The sequence below is a fragment of the Callionymus lyra genome, chromosome 1 (assembly GCF_982586985.1).
Source record: "Callionymus lyra chromosome 1, fCalLyr1.hap1.1, whole genome shotgun sequence".
NCBI lineage: Eukaryota > Metazoa > Chordata > Actinopteri > Syngnathiformes > Callionymidae > Callionymus > Callionymus lyra.
In genome coordinates, this window is record NC_141818.1 from 51,670,184 (window position 1) to 51,690,480 (window position 20,297).

General features: G+C 41.2%; 1 protein-coding gene across 3 annotated transcripts in view; it reads left to right on the forward strand.

Moving 5' to 3' along the window:
* The window catches only part of LOC148090092 (uncharacterized), a 99,253-nt gene extending 79,017 nt beyond the window's left edge, over nucleotides 1-20,236 (forward strand). The window contains exons 31-61 of one of the 3 annotated variants that reach the window (XM_087812153.1): nucleotides 662-706; nucleotides 780-833; nucleotides 2,159-2,212; nucleotides 2,274-2,327; nucleotides 4,275-4,328; nucleotides 5,442-5,495; nucleotides 7,094-7,201; nucleotides 7,295-7,348; nucleotides 7,495-7,602; nucleotides 7,665-7,718; nucleotides 8,110-8,163; nucleotides 11,543-11,599; nucleotides 11,684-11,737; nucleotides 12,954-13,007; nucleotides 13,082-13,135; nucleotides 13,202-13,255; nucleotides 13,328-13,435; nucleotides 13,492-13,599; nucleotides 14,075-14,182; nucleotides 14,246-14,299; nucleotides 15,794-15,856; nucleotides 15,953-16,006; nucleotides 16,097-16,132; nucleotides 16,366-16,383; nucleotides 16,522-16,557; nucleotides 17,782-17,808; nucleotides 17,877-17,942; nucleotides 18,106-18,277; nucleotides 18,343-18,452; nucleotides 18,520-18,744; nucleotides 19,497-20,236. In XM_087812153.1, the coding sequence (XP_087668279.1) occupies nucleotides 662-706; nucleotides 780-833; nucleotides 2,159-2,212; nucleotides 2,274-2,327; nucleotides 4,275-4,328; nucleotides 5,442-5,495; nucleotides 7,094-7,201; nucleotides 7,295-7,348; nucleotides 7,495-7,602; nucleotides 7,665-7,718; nucleotides 8,110-8,163; nucleotides 11,543-11,599; nucleotides 11,684-11,737; nucleotides 12,954-13,007; nucleotides 13,082-13,135; nucleotides 13,202-13,255; nucleotides 13,328-13,435; nucleotides 13,492-13,599; nucleotides 14,075-14,182; nucleotides 14,246-14,299; nucleotides 15,794-15,856; nucleotides 15,953-16,006; nucleotides 16,097-16,132; nucleotides 16,366-16,383; nucleotides 16,522-16,557; nucleotides 17,782-17,808; nucleotides 17,877-17,942; nucleotides 18,106-18,277; nucleotides 18,343-18,452; nucleotides 18,520-18,744; nucleotides 19,497-19,643 (2,298 nt within the window). In that variant the 3' untranslated portion in view covers nucleotides 19,644-20,236. Of the gene's footprint in view, nucleotides 1-661; nucleotides 707-779; nucleotides 834-2,158; nucleotides 2,213-2,273; nucleotides 2,328-4,274; nucleotides 4,329-5,441; nucleotides 5,496-7,093; nucleotides 7,202-7,294; nucleotides 7,349-7,494; nucleotides 7,603-7,664; nucleotides 7,719-8,109; nucleotides 8,164-11,542; nucleotides 11,600-11,683; nucleotides 11,738-12,953; nucleotides 13,008-13,081; nucleotides 13,136-13,201; nucleotides 13,256-13,327; nucleotides 13,436-13,491; nucleotides 13,600-14,074; nucleotides 14,183-14,245; nucleotides 14,300-15,793; nucleotides 15,857-15,952; nucleotides 16,007-16,096; nucleotides 16,133-16,209; nucleotides 16,658-17,781; nucleotides 17,809-17,876; nucleotides 17,943-18,105; nucleotides 18,278-18,342; nucleotides 18,453-18,519; nucleotides 18,745-19,496 lie in introns of those variants that run through there. The other 2 variants (XM_087812162.1, XM_087812171.1) reach the window with 2 other exon arrangements.
* The last annotated feature ends 61 nt before the right edge of the window (nucleotides 20,237-20,297 follow it).

A 20,297-nucleotide genomic window follows, 5' to 3' on the forward strand; every position in this document is an offset into this window, starting at 1 on the left:
ACTAGATAAAGCTGTGCTAAAGGGAATGTCAACAAAACAGTCAGATAAAGTCAAACTTTATTAAGCGTTCTGACAACTCCGTTCGCTCCCATGGTAACGATGTTCAAATGATGTTTAAAAGGTATCAAGCAGCAGCGCGTGAGACTGGTGTTGTGAGCAGACAAATGTTGAGTGAAGTTGAGCGCATGTATGACAGCTAGAGCGCACGTGTATAATATTTTGAACGCAAGTGTATGACTGGTTGAGTGCGCAGCAGAGTGATTTTGAGTGTACAACAACCAAGACACACTCGTTCAAAAAAATGGCAGTAATCTTACTCCATGGACGTCCGCAATGAGGTGACGTGCGTCGTTAATCCCGCCCTGTGATGACGCAATGACGTAATCCCGCCCACGGCGTGTCAGGCTCAGAGTCATGAAAGTGTTTGTAAACAAGTCACCCACAAGGTAATGTTCATATATAAGGCGCTCCGGATTATATGGCGCGCTGTCGTTTTTTGAGAAATTTAAAGGCTTTTAAATGCGCCCCTGGTCACGACGATGATGTAGAAAAAGAATCAAATAATACGCATTCATCTGTCGCCGACTTCTAGCGCCCACTCCTGATAGTTCAAACGTGTTTTTTATCTCTGACTTACTTGCACTTTTTTTCCTTCCTTCAGGGCAAACTGGGCGAGCCTGGTGAAGTCGGGGCGAAGGGATTTCCAGTAAGTGATTGAGAAGTTAATTCTGGGCTCGGTCTGTGTTTCTTACTTAACAGAAGCTTCTTGTTCATTCCAGGGAGTTCAAGGACTGTCAGGGTTTCCAGGAGCCAAAGGAATTGAGGGGAACCCAGTACGTGTTGAGATAATAGTTTTTTAATTTTATATGTATATTTCACCAGATTTTTAAAATTCTAATTCTGTTGTGTGATCCAAAAATATATTTATTAACCAGATAGTTTAGGTCCCTGTTAACAACCTGCAAAGATCTCTTCTGGTTACGTATCCCGATATATATAGTGATACTATAGTAACAAGTATATATGTTTGGTAATGTCCAGTACTTCACTTTGGTGTCATGATAGTGTAGTAACAAGTATATATGTGTAGTATTGTCCAGTACTTGACTTTGGTGTTGTGATAGTGTAGTAACAAGGATATATGTGTAGTACTGTCAAGTACTTGACTCTGGTGTTGTGATAGTGTAGTAACAAGTATATACAGTATGTGTAGTATTGTCCAGTACTTGACTCTGATGTTGTGATAGTGTAGTAACAAGTATATATGTGTAGTATTGTCGAGTACTTGACTCTGCTGTTGTGATAGTGTAGTAACAAGGATATATGTGTAGTATTGTCTAGTACTTGACTCTGGTGTTGTGATAGTGTAGTAACAAGTATATATGTGTAGTATTGTCTAGTACTTGACTCTGGTGTTGTGATAGTGTAGTAACAAGTATATATGTGTAGTATTGTGGAGTACTTGACTCTGGTGTTGTGATAGTGTAGTAACAAATATATATGTGTAGTATTGTCGAGTACTTGACTCTGGTGTTGTGAGAGTGTAGTAACAAATATATATGTGTAGTATTGTCGAGTACTTGACTCTGGTGTTGTGAGAGTGTAGGACCAAGGATATATGTGTAGTATTGTCTAGTACTTGACTCGGGTGTTGTAGTATTTACAGACCACATGACTCTCTCCCCCCTGCAGAGCGCACTAGTCTACACGATCATCTACACTTGCATACACGCATACAAAACATATATTTGACAGCAGTTGTCAAGTCTGTGAATTCTAGTTGAACTTCCTAACAGCATTTTCTGCACAGTCGCCCTCGTCTTCACTTACAAACTCCTGCTTGTTTGCCTCCTCAAAGCCTTTTGCTCTGAAGAAAAAAGGCCAAACATCTTAATCTGCTTCCCTCTACGAGTCAGAACGAGAGACGCCTGAGAGGACGCGCTTTAAAAAGATGTCTTCCCAGGGCGGCAGCTTTATTGCAGCTCGGCTGCTTCTCTATGACAGAAGGTTTCATTCTATCAGCAACAGAAGCGACGGCTGCTGTTTGAATGTTCTCGCTGCAGATGAAGTTATCTGGCCCAGTTCTCGTTTCCCAGCACGTCTTCCTCTGTTGCCCAAGTGTGTCAGTCAGAGATTAAACGTTCCTGTGCGACTCTAGGGACCAGTCGGGCCGTCGGGGACGGTCGGACCTCTCGGGGAGATGGGCCTGATGGTGAGAAGACAGTTGGTTCTGCAGCTGCTGCAACACTGAGGGGGTTCTGTGATCATGACAGGGTTCGCCAGGAAAGACCGGAGAGACTGGGATGACGGGGGAACCTGGAGAGAAGGTGAGGATGTGCTGAGACTGCATGAGATAATTACCACGGGTACTGGTGAAGACACTGTATCATGATACAGTTGTGTAGTGAAGACACTGTGTCATGATACAGTTGTGTAGTGAAGACACTGTATCATGATACAACTGTGTAGTGAAGACAATGTATAATGATACAACTGTGTAGTGAAGACACTGTATTATGATACAGTTGTGTAGTGAAGACACTGTATCATGATACAACTGTGTAGTGAAGACAATGTATAATGATACAGTTGTGTAGTGAAGACACTGTGTCATGATACAGTTGTGTAGTGAAGACACTGTATCATGATACAGTTGTGTAGTGAAGACACTGTATCATGATACAACTGTGTAGTGAAGACAATGTATAATGATACAACTGTGTAGTGAAGACACTGTATTATGATACAGTTGTGTAGTGAAGACACTGTATCATGATACAACTGTGTAGTGAAGACAATGTATAATGATACAACTGTGTAGTGAAGACACTGTATTATGATACAGTTGTGTAGTGAAGACACTGTATCATGATACAACTGTGTAGTGAAGAAACTGTATCATGATACAACTGTGTAGTGAGGACACTGTAGCATGATACATCTGTGTAGTGAAGACACTGTATCATGATACAGCTGTGCAGTGAAGACACTGTATCATGATACAGCTGTGTAGTGAGGACACTGTATCATGATACATCTGTGAAGTGAAGACACTGTATCATGATACAGCTGTGTAGTGAAGGCACTATATCTGGATACATATGTGAAGTGAAGACACTGTATCATGATACAGCTGTGTAGTGAAGACACTATATCAGGATACATCTGTGAAGTGAAGTCACTGTATCATGATACAACTGTGTAGTGAAGGCACTATATCTCGATACATCTGTGAAGTGAAGACACTGTATCATGATACAGCTGTGTAGTGAAGACACTATATCAGGATACATCTGTGAAGTGAAGACACTGTATCATGATACAGTTGTGTAGTGAAGACACTATATCAGGATACATCTGTGAAGTGAAGACACTGTATCATGATACAGTTGTGTAGTGAAGACACTGTATCATGATACAGCTGTGTAGTGAAGACACTATATCATGATACAACTGTGTAGTGAAGACACTTTATTATGATACAGTATCTAGTTTTTTTAAGGCCACTATATGTCACTCTCATCTTTGGCCAATGATCATGACAATAATCAAAAGGAATAAAGGATAAACCAAATACAACTTAGCTGTCAACACAAGCCTCCGAAAAAATAAGAAATAATTCAGAATAAACACAAACATCACAAACCAAAGACACTGACAGATAAATACTAAGAAAAGCTTCTGAAAATATAATTAAAAAAATGTAGGAAAAGCTTTTCTGGCACAAAGACAATCTGACACTTAATGCTGGAACTGGGAAACTCATGAGCAGGTGTTGGGTGATTACAGGATTATCTCCAGCTGTGGGTCATTATCAGCTCATAATTCACAATCTTCACTTTCTTCTTGTGTAACTTTTTCTTTTTCCATCCGACATTCATCACTCATGACTGTCTGCTGTTGATTTCAAGTGATAATTCACCCGAAATTCAAACTCATCTTCTACTCGCCCTCATGTCGACTAATGTTGATCATTTTAATCTGTTCTTTTTATGGTTATGGTCAAAAATGTTTGTTCATTTTAATGTAGCGACTGGAGCTCAGTTGTCTTCATCTTCGTCCAAAAAGACACTTAAAACTGTAACGTTCTCTTGGATTGAAGCTCCACATCAGAAGAAATGTTCAGAATCTTTTTTCTTTAAGTCTATTTTGAGTTTCTTTGTTTGTGACATGAGGGTGAGTAGAAAATAAGTGACATTTTGGGTAAATTATCACTTTAAGTTACTTTCTTTATGTCATTCAGTCACTTTTTCAAGAGTTTTATGTCATTCTAGGGCAGCGTTGGTCCTCAAGGAAACATGGGTGATCAGGGTCTGACGGGTCAAAGAGTAAGTTTTTACAATTTGACTGCAAGCTTGACCAAGTCCTGGAACGTTATGACAATCACCAAATTAATGAAATATCATTGTAATTGTGACAGTTAACTGACATTTATTGACATTTATTTAACTTTTTTTTATAGTTATTTAACATCATATAAAGTCTAGGTCTATCCTTATGAATCAAGGTGGATGGTTGATGGTTTATATATATACTGTATGTATATGTCACAGTACAGATTGAAATCCAGTAGGATCAGGAATCCTAAAAATACAGATTTGAATTCAATAGAATCCTGCTACTGAATATTGTTGTTTCCTTTACATTAACACCATACCATGGATATAGTTTGTCCTAGGACAGATTGGAATTCTAATATATTGAGATCCCAATACAGTAGTAGGAGTACAGTAGTACAGATTGGAATCCTACTGGAATCCTACTAGTACAGATTGGAATCCTACTACTGTATTGGGATCTGATCCTAGGACAAATGGGAATTCTACCAGGACAATCTCCAATTCTAATAGGAGAAATTCGGATCAAAATGTTTTGTAAAATAGACTGAATCATTTCACAGCTAAAATATCAGCATACAGTCACTATTACTATTGTAGGTGAATGACTTCATATTTATCTGATAACATTTCTGTCAATACACATTGTAACCATGGCGACAGCCGTCTGGTCCAGGTCATAGACCTTCTTCATTTGGACTATTGTGGATTTTCCCATGATGGATTGGAATCAAAATGTGTCATAGTGACAATTCACAATTAATATACCATCAATCTCAATCTGTCCTAGGATGAACTCAAATCTATTTCCATGGTGTTAATGTAAAGGAAAAACAATATTCAGTAGCAGGAATCTATTGGAATCAAATCTGTACTATTCCAGATCCTACTGGATTCCAATCTGTACTGTGATACATATATAATAAAATATTATTACTGTCCATTAGCAATGTTCAAAGTTAAACTGTATACTATAGCTCTCGTAAATAAAATGTTATACATGTCCTTGTAGATATCATATTTTAAGACTTTGCCAACGTTCCCATCGGACCTTAAAGCCTTAATATCTCTCAATAAATGCCGTTAAGTTGAGATGTTTTTCAGGGGGAGGTCGGCCTGGGTGGAGACGCCGGGCAGAGCGGACACAACGGCGCGAAGGTATAAATCATCTTTAGAATCTTCTGACTGCACACGCAAGTTCAATTACTCCCGGAGATGAAAAGACTTCTCGTTAAAACATAAGTAGAATCTGCCAAAGACCCAATTACGGGGCAGCAGTTTCCACGCCGGTGAGTCGAGTCCAGAGGCTTTTGTGCCTCTGAGCTGGATGAAGTCTCCGGATTACGCCGCAGCCCCTTTCAATTACGGCGAGATCCTGATTGTTCATTAGACTCCAGCCCGAACATTTGTGCTGCATTGTTTGCTCAGTGGAAACAGACGGAGCTATTTCAGGAGCTCTACATGCTGGCGTGTGATGCAACAAGACGGAAGAAAGAAAGGGAAACGCTAACAAACCGCCGACTCAGCAGAGCCTGACTGCTGCAGGAGCCGCGCTGTCAGATGCATAAGCGGCTTTCTGGCTCCGGAGAAGTCATTGTGACAATTAAAGTCTGTCGACGAGAGCGGGGGGGAGGAGGCGAGGCTGGATGTGTGAGGCGGCGTCAAATTAGTCCAGACAGTCGAGATGAATTTCAGGTTTTTCTTTTGGCAGATCTGGACCTCGACGCTGCTTCTGCTAACTGTCAGACGCGCGATCGGTTCGACGTATTATTTGATCCGTTCAAGGAACAAATGATTGAACTCGGGATTCAAACTCTCTTCGTGGATTGAGACTTCCTCAGGATTCTTCCTGCAGTCCAAAACCCCGTAGACCAGGACTCGACTGATCTGAAGGACAGATCTTCAGAAGAACGTCCAGCCCGTGTCAACGTCAATGTCGTCCAATCATTCAAACGTATGCATTGACGTAGCAACTGTTCAACCCACTGCCAACCTCCTCAGTCCCCTGAGGATAAACCACCGAATCCTGGGGGACCAAGCCTTCTCTGGCGCCCCCCCATACTCTGGAACTCCCTAAACCGATCAGTAACTCCGACTCACTCCAGACTTTAAATCACTTCTCAAAACCCAACTGTTCAAAATGGCCTACTTTTGATGGTCTTCTCTTTGTTTAACCATTTTTTGTGTGTTTTTCATCAGTCTTTGTTCGTCCCAAAAAGCTCTAAATAAATATGATGTTTTTCATTATTATTACTTTTAACAGTGTCTCTTCACGTTATACTACTTGTTGACGGCGTAGACCTTGTGATGGCCTGATGCTTTAGAAATGTTCTTCGTGATACTTTTCTGTCCATTTGTTAAACTCCACATCGCTCAGATATAGACACGCTGCATTATCCAAATATAGCTTATAATAAAATAGCGAACAGAAAAATAGCATATCATTAGAACAGTTGTTCAAAACAAAGGAGCACCAGCATATTCTAATTTTCTTCTCTCAGAAACTTTGTTTTAATCACTCGTGAGTCGTTGTACTAGTAGTCTGTGTTTTTGGGGGTTCCTACCATAATAACAGTAGTAGAAGCGAGACTGTCTGCCTCTGAATGTGATTGAAATCTAAACCTTCAAAGAGTTACAATAATCTTGGTTAATGAAATCATACTCGTGACAAAAGGATCATAAACTTACACTTAATCGAGGACTCAAGTGTCTGCAGATCACATTGGTTTCATATCAAAATATATGTTTGACTTCAGGGTGTGAAGGGCGACGCCGGGTCCGAGGGCTCTGAAGGAGAGGAGGGTGAGGTTGGCCAGAAGGGAAAGGAAGGGCCCTCAGGTCTCCCGGGACTCTCAGGTATTAGGGTGAGTGTATTAAGGACCACTTTGCTTTTACTTTCACGACGCCAGATACTGCTGTTGTCTTTCGTTAAATCCTCTTCGATTTTCCTTCGCCAGGGTCAGGAGGGTAATCCGGGGACCATCGGCGAAGGCGGAAAAGTCGGAGAAAAGGTTTGTTGGCTCGGCTTCCCCTGTTGTCATGTCTCTGCTCTGAATGTCAAATCTTGGACAAACGGGAGGTCAGCGACCTCCACGGGCGCGACACGGACATGTTGGAATATGCGCTACATGACAGCTCGTTGACGCGCTCTCTCCAGGGGGCCAAAGGTCACCAGGGTCAGCTGGGGTTGTCCGGGTTCGTCGGGGAACAAGGCCAGCCCGGATGTGTCGGACAGAAGGGTCCGAGGGGAACCATCGGGCGACTGGTGAGACGAGCGAGAGACTTGACTGATGGACTCGAGGCTGAGTGTCGCTCGCTTTTCCTCAGGGGCCGCCGGGGAACATGGGACAAGCTGGCGACCCGGGTCTACCAGGATATGAGGTACGGCCAGAAGTAAACGGTTTTAAATCTGTTCGTCCGTTTTTGAGTTATTTACTAACCGCAAGCTAAACGCTGATGATTCCATAAAGCTACTTGACACACATAATACATCTTTAGTTAGCATTGGCAATACAAAACACATTCAAAATACAAAAACACACACAAAAAACATTACTTAAATCACTGAAACTGCTATTTTCACCCTTCAACCTGTCAGTTTCAGTCGTTTCTTTAAAGCAAAGTAACGTAAGATGAATTGAAATTAAAAACAAAAAGATGGAGGACGACTGACAGTTCCCTGTTTAAAACCTTCCTTCAGAAAATATAGTATGAAAAACTGTTAATTGTATTTCATTCATCAGCCTTAATAATGATTTTTTGTTTATTTCAGGGCCACATGGGAATGCAGGGACCTCGGGGACCCACTGGGCCTAAAGGTGAAAAGGTACATTGGTTGAGATGCGTCTTTGTATTTCGTTTCTGAACGTTCCTGTCAGCTAATGTGTGATCTTAGATTCTAGGTAAGTTTGTTTCTACCTCTGCAGAGAACGTGTACAATGAGGCTCTGAATGGTCGATATTATGGGAGAAGATACGAATCGTGGTCATAATTCAAACAGCTTTGACAGTTTTTCAATAGTTGACTTGAAGTTGAAGTTGAAAGGAAGATGATCTGCTCGTCCTTTGATCTTCCTCACGGGTTGACAACAAAAATTACAAAAGGACCATGTTATTATCAGGGAGCTTTTGAAGGAATAATAAACTACCGTATATTCCGGACTATAAGTCGCTCCGGAGTACAAGTCGCACCAGCCATAAAATGCATAATAAAGAAGGAAAAAACATATATAAGTCGCTCCAGAGTATAAGTCGCACCTCCGGCCAAACTATGAAAAAAACTGCGACTTATAGTCCGGAAAATACGGTAGTTATAGAAAGTTTTTACATTACAGAATTCAAATTCTCTCCTTTTGGCGGACAGAGATTTTATCTGATGCTCACGTCATCTACAACAAACACCTGAGCGGTGTCTCAAATAACTACTAAAAATTAGTATTTTTAATGTAATGTAGTGCACTAAACTGTCACTAACACGCCCACAAAACTGAGTATGGATCGATGGACACTTTCTACACTAAACAACTCCATCTTAGTGACGTTGATGTTGTAAATGGAAGTTACGTCATATATATAATTACATGTATATACAGTATATATATATATATATACTTACAGGTACATTTTCATCAGCAGTAGGACGATGACACGTCTTCGCTGCTGATACAGGTGTAAATATTTTGCCAATATTTCTCATATTTCTTGATCCAAACCAAACGTGCTGCCAGCAGGTGGCGATAGTGTTCCTACAGCTGGTTGAAATCATCCTTAAATAGTAGTAGAAGAAGAAGCTGTCGCGTCATTTCCTGTTAGTGTGTAGCAGCAGAGTTTGATTTGAGACATACTATCTGTGGAGGATTAGTTACTAGTTAGTACGTACACTATCCTGATGCATACTAACCAGTGCATTAAGAGAAGTATGTGATTTTAAACATGGTACAGCTGACTCAGCATTGCTTGATGAAACGTTTCCGTTGTTCACGCCCCTCAGTCATGATTGGTTAGCGGATTTGTAATGTGGGCGGGGTTTTCTACTGGCAAATGCACACTAGTGTGTTTGTAAATGCGTCATTATGAAAAGAAGAGTTTTAGAATAGACCTTTATTGAATACTCCATTGGGAAAAAGTCTTTTACGTTAAGATGGATAACAGAATGGCGGTTTTTCAACACGTTTTATGGGCGTATTTATTTTTATGATAGCCATTTAAAGAATTGTATTTATGTCTGTTTTAAGATGTTACAGTTTCCAAACACATAGTATTACCTAATTGTGGCACTACTGGGATTATTGTATTGTGCATAATGAAATGTATGAGGAGGGAAAACACTATGAGGTAAAACAAGATGAGCAAACAGATAATATTGATATACACATTCATGTGTATTTATTTCACAATAGCTATTGAAAGGACTGTCTTTCCACTAGATGGCGTCTCTGCACTATTTTCCTTTGTTTTGAACAACTGTTCTAATGGAACATATTTTTTCAACTGATGGCGCCACCTACTGACCTTTGAAGATAATGACACTGTTTCATGAAGCTTCACCAACACATCACTACCATCTAGTGGACTCTGAAGATAATGACACTGTTTCATGAAGCTTCACCAACACATCACTACCACCTACTGACCTCTGAAGATAAGGACACTGTTTCATGAAGCTTCACCAACACATCACTACCATCTAGTGGACTCTGAAGATAATGACACTGTTTCATGAAGCTTCACCAACACATCACTACCATCTAGTGGACTCTGAAGATAATGACACTGTTTCATGAAGCTTCATCAACACATCACTACCATCTAGTGGACTCTGAAGATAATTACACTGTTTCATGAAGCTTCACCAACACATCACTACCATCTAGTGGACTCTGAAGATAATGACACTGTTTCATGAAGCTTCACCAACACATCACTACCATCTAGTGGACTCTGAAGATAATAACACTGTTTCATGAAGCTTCACCAACACATCACTACCACCTACTGACCTCTGAAGATAATGACACTGTTTCATGAAGCTTCACCAACACATCACTACCACCTACTGACCTCTGAAGATAATGACACTGTTTCATGAAGCTTCACCAACACATCACTACCACCTACTGACCTCTGAAGATAATGACACTGTTTCATGAAGCTTCACCAACACATCACTACCATCTAGTGGACTCTGAAGATAATGACACTGTTTCATGAAGCTTCACCAACACATCACTAATGGGAGGAACCTCCACTCAATGATCCCCAAAAGTGCTCACCTGCTTCTATCTGTCAATGAAAGCACACAAACCAACAAAATAAAACCACAAAAAATGGGTAACCAGACGACTAAGAATTGAAAACAAGACGATGCCACTGGTGTGAATTAAAATACACTGAGCACAAGATGTAGGATGAATTAATTTGCTGACTTGCGTATAAAAGTCAACTTGGACCTCAAAGTAATCAGTGATAAGACATTCAGGAGAGTCTCGTCCGCGGCGTAAAAAGGTTTAACAGCTTTGATCGCCTCTGTGTCAAGAATCCATATAGAAGTTCAAGATTGAATGTCAAGCCAGTGAGCAGAACGTCGTATTGATTTTATCGTCAAGACTTCTGTGCACTCGTCCCTTTTTTCTGCACCTAATGAGTTCCCTCTGTTCTTGTTTCGACGAGACTTTTCCCTTTTTTTTGAACCCAGAGATGAACTAGAACTCAATGATCTCTGCCTCGTCAAATGCATCATCATCGCAGCACCTGGATACGGAACCGGAGGAAGTTTTTTTCAATGGAGCAGGAAACAAGTTATCAAGTTTGCATCATGTGACCATTTGAACAAGTCGGGTTCAAATCCATATCGTGCAATCTCACGGCTTGTGACTCTTGCCGAACACATTTGTAAACAGGACCCGGGGCTGCCGGCTTTATTCCACCTCTCATTACGGAAGTACATCATATACCAGGACCGTTCCGTCCCTGGAAACATGTGCGTTCAAATCAAAACACGTTCGCTTAATGAGTCCCACGAACAGCACGACGCCGCCACCGGCTGCAGTCCCAGTAAAGTGGCCCTTGTAACGATTTTACTCTTCGGGCAAAGTGGTCGCTGACTGACCGTTGTTCTCCCGAACAAAGCCGTCGTTGATTCTCCACGGATCATCGGGCTCGAAGGAGACGCCATTGATCGCTGCTGGTTTGTTTCCGTGTGTTCAGGGGGAGCAGGGGGACGACAGGGGGGCGGCAGGTCCTGCAGGAGCCCCAGGATCCAGAGTGAGTTTAACCGGGGGTTCGGCGGGTTTGTCCTAATGTTCCCGATTCATTTGGTGAATTGATTTGTTTGTTGTGACACTCGAGGGTCCGGCTGGAACCAAAGGGGATAAAGGCGACGCTGGCGATGTTGGCTACATGGTGAGTCACGTTTGAAGATTAAAAACAGTGAAAATAACGATGGTTTGATAAGGCTTCATGAAACAGCTGATGAGGTTTCATGATACAGTGAATATTTTTAATTAAATTTCACTCTTAGTTGGAAAAAGATGCCAGGTTTCATAGAATTGGGAGATAAAAGTCAAATCAGAGAGTGACATCTAGTGGCCTTTCAGGATTAAGACACTATCATGATACCTCATTAACTGTTTCATGAAGCCTCATCAACCCTTCACTAACACTCAAAACTTTAACACACTTTATTGCGTAACTAAACAGACTTAGGGGTGTATAAACAAAGTGGGGCGTGATTGCAGCTGGAGGAGGAGTGAAGCCATTATTATGTCATGATGGTGCTGTAGCTTAAATACATTTTCATCATTTCAAGATCTTGTCTAGTCGTTAGTCGTTTAAATTCTCAAGACTCATAATATTGTTAGATTGTGTAATACCAACATATATTGTCAATGATCATAGTCAATATGATACGTTCCCCGCCAAATTAAAACTTACTTAAAACCACAAACGTTGTTTAACTGCTAAACTAAAGCTAATACAGTTAAAAGTTCATACACCAGAAAAAAAAAATCAAATGTATTATAGTTTTTTTCTATTTATACCAACAGTTTGAAATGACAAAAGCAGTTCAAATATAGTAGTACAACAGTAGTACCAGCTGAAATGCTAGGAGATTTTTATAATATACAAAACCGCAAACAATATTTTAAATGAAAGATGCATCTAATTTTAAATATTCTATTGTCTCTTTAACATGCTTGCAGTCATTTTTCGGTCGATCGCTAGAGATTTTTTTCAAAAGCTGTCGAAGCTGCAAAGAAAAAAAACATTATTAAAAGGCTTTACTTTATTAATATTTGAGCTACAGAGCTTAAATGTAATAGTTTAAAACCTTCCTCATGATGTGGTGAAGAACATAGGCCTGTCCACTCTATTAGAATAATATTAGGGGAGCAGTTTTCACAACTATTTTCCAGCAGTTCATGAAGGTCAAGAAGTTCAAGAATAATCTCATTTACGAAAATTTCATTCAACGATTTTAAAAGGTACATTTCAACCTGATGAGCAGGTGAGTGGACCAGATCCAAGTCATGAGGAGGAACTGCAAACTGGACTGTGACTGACAGATTCATAGAGTCAACGTCCTTCCTTGTCATTTTTTTTTGTCATTTTTTTCCAGGGACAAATAGGAGCAGAAGGAGAGCGAGGTCCAGCCGGTGACCCAGGACTTCCTGTAAGTGTCTCTGCTCTTGAAATGACGGTAAAAAATACGAGGCAGAGAAACTACATTGTAAATGACAATTTCAGGGCAATCCTGGAGCTAAAGGACAACCAGGTCCTAAAGGATCTACAGGAGATCAGGTAAGACCCTTGATGAGTCTGTCAGTTGTTTTTGAGCTACAGCACCTTCAACCTGTTGTTGTCCAGGGTCAGAGAGGAAAATCTGGTCTGAGAGGTTCACCTGCAACCAAAGGACCTCTGGTACACGAAAGCATCTGTTCAAGTCTCTTGGTTGAATGACTGTGTTTGATCAATGTCCCTGATTATTTGCAGGGTCCCGAGGGCCCACCTGGAGCACAAGGTGTGGCGGGAACGGATGGCGTTGAGGGGCCGCCCGGAACAGATGGACCGACCGGTAAAGAGGGACTTGCAGGATTTAAGGTAAGAACGTCATTGCGATCAGTCCTGGGCGTCTGCTGACGATGCGGATGATTCAGGGGGAACAAGGAGAAGACGGAGAGACGGGTCTTCTCGGGAAACCAGGACTGCAGGGGACCAGCGGAGCGACCGGTCTTCCCGGAAGCCAAGGTTCCTTTGGACTGAAGGTGATCTTCCTCGTGGTCTCCTCATAAGATGTCAGATAGCGACAGCGTTTTCCCTAAAGATGTTTTTCAATCGGATCACGTCGTTGAGAATAAAAAACACAGATCGATGAGTTCAAGTGGAAACTGCCAGCTCGGCTTTACAGTTAATCTGCTGCGTCGGCTTCGCCAGGCGCTCACTGCGTCTGGTGTTTCCTGCTTTTGAGCAAACTTTATTGGAGTGAAACTCGCAGCAATCACGTCTTGGAAGTTACGAGGCTGGCGGCGAGTGATTCCCACGGATGGCAGCGAGACAACAACTGTTTGTGTCCGGGAAATATGACGATTATTTACAATGTGTTCGGTCTCTCGGGAGCAGCCGAGGAAACTAATTATATTTTCCTAATGATTAGTCTTTTATGTTTCCTGCTCGTCCGCCGGCGGAATATTAACCAAGGAATAAACTCAAGGGCTCACGACACAGGTGTGTGTTTTCCAGGGTGACAGAGGCCATCCGGGCCAAATTGGACCGGCAGGAAAGAGAGGGTTTGTCGGCGGGATAGGTTCGCCGGGAAAACATGGCGACCTGGGCCCTAAAGGACAACCGGTGAATTATAAAACTGGTCTCTTGGACAATGCTCAGTTGGGAATTGATTTTTCTCTTCATCAGGGATACGTGGGAGACCAAGGACTTCCGGGGTTTTGGGGATTGTTTGGACCGAAGGTAAACCTTGATTGTTCGTGATGCTTTAGAGCAAATGTGTCTCATGGCCCCGGGGCCGAGTCTGGTCCATCGATTCATTTAATGCCGCCCGTTAGATGGTTCAATGAGTAGATAAATGTCCACGTTGCTATGGTCTAGAGAAGTCAGTGTTTAAGATAAGATAAGACACTATTCATTTGGTGACAGAGGACGAACACAGAGATGATTAAGATCAGTTGAGCCTCAACAAATGAAAATATTATATTAAAATATGACTCATATTTATTCATCTGCGTGTCTTTGTTCAGTTGGTCACAAATGTAAAAGTATCTGTTAATTTATATGAACTGCAAATAAACATGACGGGTTGACGAGGCCTCATGATACAGCTGTGTCATGATACAGTGCCTTCATTTTAAAGGCCACTGGATGTCACTCTCTTTTTTATAATAGGCTCTAAACCAATAATTCAATGAAAACTGGCATCATTTTTAAAAACTGACATATAGCAGCCTTAAAAATGAAGACACTGTATCATGACACAGCTGTATCATGATACAGTGTCTTCACTACACAGCTGTATCATGATACAGTGTCTTCACTACACAGCTGTATCATGATACAGTGTCTTCACTACACAGCTGTATCATGATACAGTATCTTCACTACACAACTGTATCATGAGGCCTCATCTATCCATCACTACTATTGAGTGACAACAAATTGGTTGTTACAACACCGTATTTAAATTCTAGTTGATCTTTTAAGTATTTTATTTTATTGTGTATTTTCTTTTATAGTTTAAGCGCTTCGTGATCTTGGTCTTTAAATACTAATTACTTACTTACTTATATGTTTCTGTGTCAAAAGTGATCGACAACTGTGATTGGTTGGCTGGGTGGCAAAGCATTATGGGAGCTTCTCGGGTCACTGAGGTTCAAGATATCGACAGGCGTTTGCAACTTTTACAATTTTATTCATTTAAGCCATTTTGCCGACTTGGGTTTGACTTCAAATCTTTAAAAAAAATTAGTCGGCTGGGCGGCAAAGCATTATGGGAGCTGTTCAGGTCACGTCGCATCTCACTCAATGTTGAGTTTGAAAGTTCAAATGTTAAAAAAAATAATGTTAATTTAATCTTAAAATAGAAAATGTGCTCAGAACGTAACTGTTTGACCCTAGATCACTAAAGGATTGTGGCCCCTTGTGTGATTGAGTTTACATTTTAGTTTTAAATAAGTAAATATTTTTAAGTGTTTAAAATACAATTTCAGTATGAAATGATCCGACGAACATCGGCAACGACTTTACGATGATTCTTACCAAAGAAAACTTCAGAAAGTCTTTCATTTGCACGACTATTGTGTCCGAAGAACATCAACATCTCTTCATATCTATGATCCTCATGTCATCATGTCTGATTTATTTGATGAATTATTTCAATCATTGTGTTTTTCAACCTCTTAAAAAGAACGTTCCTCAAGTTTCTTACCCGCTAATGTTGCCTCCTCTCAGGGGCCCCCGGGAGATGTCGGCCCCGCTGGGATCCAGGGGCCGCGAGGACCACGTGGTCTGACGGTGAGATGAAGATTAATGGAACTTCTGCCGGTTCAAAAACCTCCATTGAAAAATAATGGGGGGGGGGGTTAATGCTAATGTCCGTCTGCGTTCCAGGGCACGGAGGGAGTCTTGGGCCCCGTGGGCATCGTCGGCCCCAGCGGTCATCCAGTACGTAGCTCGTATCTCACTCTGTTGAGCTTCGCCAGGCTTTAATCCGACAGTCAGGGAGTGATGCTGTGTCTTCTCTCTCCTCACCAGGGACCCCAGGGGGACAAGGGGAGTCGAGGGGAGTCGGTGAGTGTTCTATGAATCTGTGTGTTTAGTATGGAGGGCGCACGACATCCCATAGTTTTCTGAGCGAGCTTGTGTAGTCACATCGACAGTCCTCTTCACAGCAGCTAAAGGTTGGGAATCGGAATGAGTGGAATTGAATAGACGAGATAAAGAGCAGCTGTCCAACATCATGTCGCCGCTGATTGTGTCGTCGTCTGATTGTCCACTTGTGTCTTGTCTTTTGTCCCGGGCAGGGTCTGCTCGGAGCCCGGGTGAGTAATTATTCACCTCCGTCACTTAATCTTTATTCTCTGCAGGCGCCAGCAGAAAAGAATGAACCAATTAATTATCTTCTGTAAAAGGCCAATTTATAAATAATTTGAGGGCTAATGAGTTGACACAATTTTCAGGGATCTCCTGGACCCCGCGGACCACCTGGACCACCAGTGAGTTCCATGTTTTTAATGACCTTTTATCCCCAGTTCTGCAGTGAACCTCCTGTCAGGACATCATTTCTTAATGTACCACGAGTGTCGCTGTCTTTTACATTAACATTACAAGATTAATGTTGTTTATGTTACGATTGTTACCAGATTAAAGTGAAATATATTACAATTGTTACGAGATAAAGTCAAATGTATCACGTTTGTTTTGAGATTAAAGTCATAGATATTATGTTTATTTAGAGATTAAAGTAGTATATTATCTTATTTAGAGATTAAAGTTTTATATATTATGTGTATTTAGAGATTAAAGTCGTAGATTTAGATGATTTGTAATGATATTTAAGTCTTATTTATTATGTTAATCACAAGAAAAATAGTCATGTAAATGAGTTTATTTAGAGATAAAAGAAATGATTAAGAAATTAAATAAACGTTACTTACTTTAATAATATTAAATATAATATTACTTTTATTGAGTTTATTATAATTTATTGTGTGAGATTAATGTTGTCTGTATTACATGTATTAAGGAATGTAACACGTATATATTACTTATTCCAATATTTAAGTCGTATGTATTAAGTTTATCACAAGATTAAAGTTGTATGTATTCGATTCATTATAAGATTATATTCTTAGTTATGACGTTTATTAGACCTCCTGAGAGATCAATAAAGTTCTATCTATCTATTCAGATTAAAGTTGTGTATCATTTTTATCACAAGATTAATGTAATATTTATTAACTTTATTACAAGATTGAAGTTGTAGCTATTACAATAATTACAACATCAAGGCCACATAAATTGCGTTTATTAATAAATGAATATCCTTTATATTACATTTATGCAGGGATTTAAGTCGTAAATATTACTTTTTACAACATTTAAGTCGTAGAAAAGAAGTTTATTACGAGATTAACTTCATACATAACTTTTATATGATATCAAAGTCTTGTATAACATGTATTACGAGAATAAAGTTGTATATATTGTGTAATATTATTATATTAAAGTAATATTTCATTAATCACCAGATTAAAGTTGTTTATATAACAGTTGTCACAAGATTAAAGTAGTATTAATATTAAATATTACAACCTTAATCTTGTAATGTTAAAAAATAATAATTCTCGGAGTTAAAAATTAAAAAACTAAAATGATAGTCGTAGTAATTCAACAACAAATTAACATCATATCTTCTCTTGAACCGCCTTGGTGACCAGGGTCCGTCCAGCTCTGTGGATTCACTGGTGAGACCATCGTCGGTTAATCTGCTCTTTAATAATGAAATGATAAAAATGTTGGTTTGAACCTGCAGAAGTACGAGGCTCTTAACGCTGCTTTCCAAGTCATCATTGAATCCCAGGCTGCACTGAGACCAGAAGTGAGTACTTGTTGAGAAGATCTGAACTTCTGTAACGGTGACCTGAGAAACCCCCGAAATGCTTCGCCGCCCAGCCAACTAATCACAGCTGTGAAGGCGAAGTTTTCATCAAAATAGCAAAAAGAAAAACATGAGGTTTAAAGATTGAAATCTTTGCCTGAAGCTGCAGTACCAGCGTCTGGACCTGCCCATGTTGGACCAGGGATCCCAAATCTTCCAGACCCTGCAGCAGCTGAGCACCTTGATCCAGACTCTGAAGAACCCGCTGGGAACCCGAGACAACCCCGCCCGGATCTGCCGAGACCTGTTCAACTGCGAGCAGAGGATGAACGACGGTGAGCTGACTCGGTCCAGAAGTGGTTCTGGAGATCATCAATCACACCAATTTGTTTCTTGACAGGCACTTACTGGATCGACCCGAACCTGGGCTGCGCCGCCGACACCATCGAGGTGATGTGCAACTTCACGGCCGGAGGACAGACGTGCCTGAAACCCATCAGCGTCTCCAAGGTGACGGATGTTCCCCCTTTCTTTTCCTGCGATGAAAGTTCCTGACCCAGCTTCTCCGACGTTCCAGCCGGAGTTCGGAGTCGGTCGAATCCAGATGAACTTTGTGCATCTTTTGAGCACCGAGGCCGTCCAGCACATCACCATCCACTGCCTGGACACGCCGGTGTGGTCGGCCGGACCCTCCTCGCAACCTCAGGCCCCCTCCGACTCCGTCGGCTTCAAGGCCTGGACCGGCGACAGGGTTCAAGTTGGAGACCTGCTGGAGCTGCAGGTGCCTCAGGACGACTGCTGGGTAGAAACAATGACTTCTTATCATCAACTATTGATACGCTTAAATATCACGATTCATTTTCACATTTATGTATTGATATTAATGCTGTGTCAATATATATATATATATATATATATAACAGTGATGAGTTGATGAGGCCTCATGTATCATGATACAGCTGTTTAGTGAAGACACTGTATCATGATACAGCTGTTTAGTGAAGACACTGTATCATGATACATCTGTGTAGTGAAGACACTGTATCATGATACAGCTGTGTCGTGAAGACACTGTATCGTGACACAACTGTGTAGTGATGACACTGTTTCATAATACAGCTGTGTAGTGAATACACTGTATCATGATACAGCTGTTTAGTGAAGACACTGTATCATGATACAGCTGTTTAGTGAAGACACTGTATCATGATACATCTGTGTAGTGAAGACACTGTATCATGATACAGCTGTTTAGTGAAGACACCGTATCATGATACAGCTGTTTAGTGAAGACACTGTATCATAATACATCTGTGTAGTGAAGACACTGTATCATGATACAGCTGTGTCGTGAAGACACTGTATCATGATACAGCTGTGTAGTTAAACACGGTTTCATAATACAGCTGTGTAGTGAAGACACTGTATCATGATACAGTTGTGTAGTGAAGACACTGTATCATGATACAGCTGTGTAGTGATGACACTATTTCATTGTATCGTGATTCATATCAACACACACTCCGAGAAATAACGAGAACCTCTTTTCTCCAGATCAAAGATGGCCGCTGGCATCAGACCCGGTTCGTCTTCCAGACCCAGGACCCAAATCTACTCCCCATCGTGGACGTGACCAACTTACCCGGCACAAGTCCTGGCTCACGTTACCACCTGGAGGTCGGACCCGTGTGCTTCTTGTAGGCGCCGGTCCCCCCTGGAACCTCCTCGAGACAATCCCCACTCGGACTGCAGACCCAGGAGCCGAACTCTGAGACTCCGGTCACGACTCGAATAAGCTTCTTTCAGGGACTTGTGAAGACCTGGACGCCCTCGTTTAAGAAAATAATGTCTTTTTGTTTCGGACGTTTGGACCACGGTGTATGATATTCCTGCAAGGTCTGATCCTGTCCGACCTCCTGTGTGCAGAAGCAACATGAATGTTTATTTATACCTGTATATGTCGTGTACATTGTAAGATAAGGTGCAATAGTGTTTCCTCCGCAGCCTCCACTTCATCGTCATCAGGTAAAAGCATCGACTCTCTCCGACTTCAGGTTTGTTCCTTCCGAGCTGCTCCGGCGCTGAGAGCAACACAAACTGCTGTGCCACCATGTTCACGTCAGGTCTTCCACAGAATCGTGTTGAGATGCTACCTCGTCCTGCCCTTGAGCAACGCTCCGGGAACCCGGGAACGTCTGGCGTCGACACGATCCATCGGTGCTTTTGTTGTTAGAAAAAAAAAGGGAAAGTTTGTGATTCGCTTGTTCAAATCATTAAATTATAAGAAGAATGTTTTTGAATGTGTCGGATTGTTTTTCTCAATTTGATTTAAACTCATGATTTATTTCGATTTTG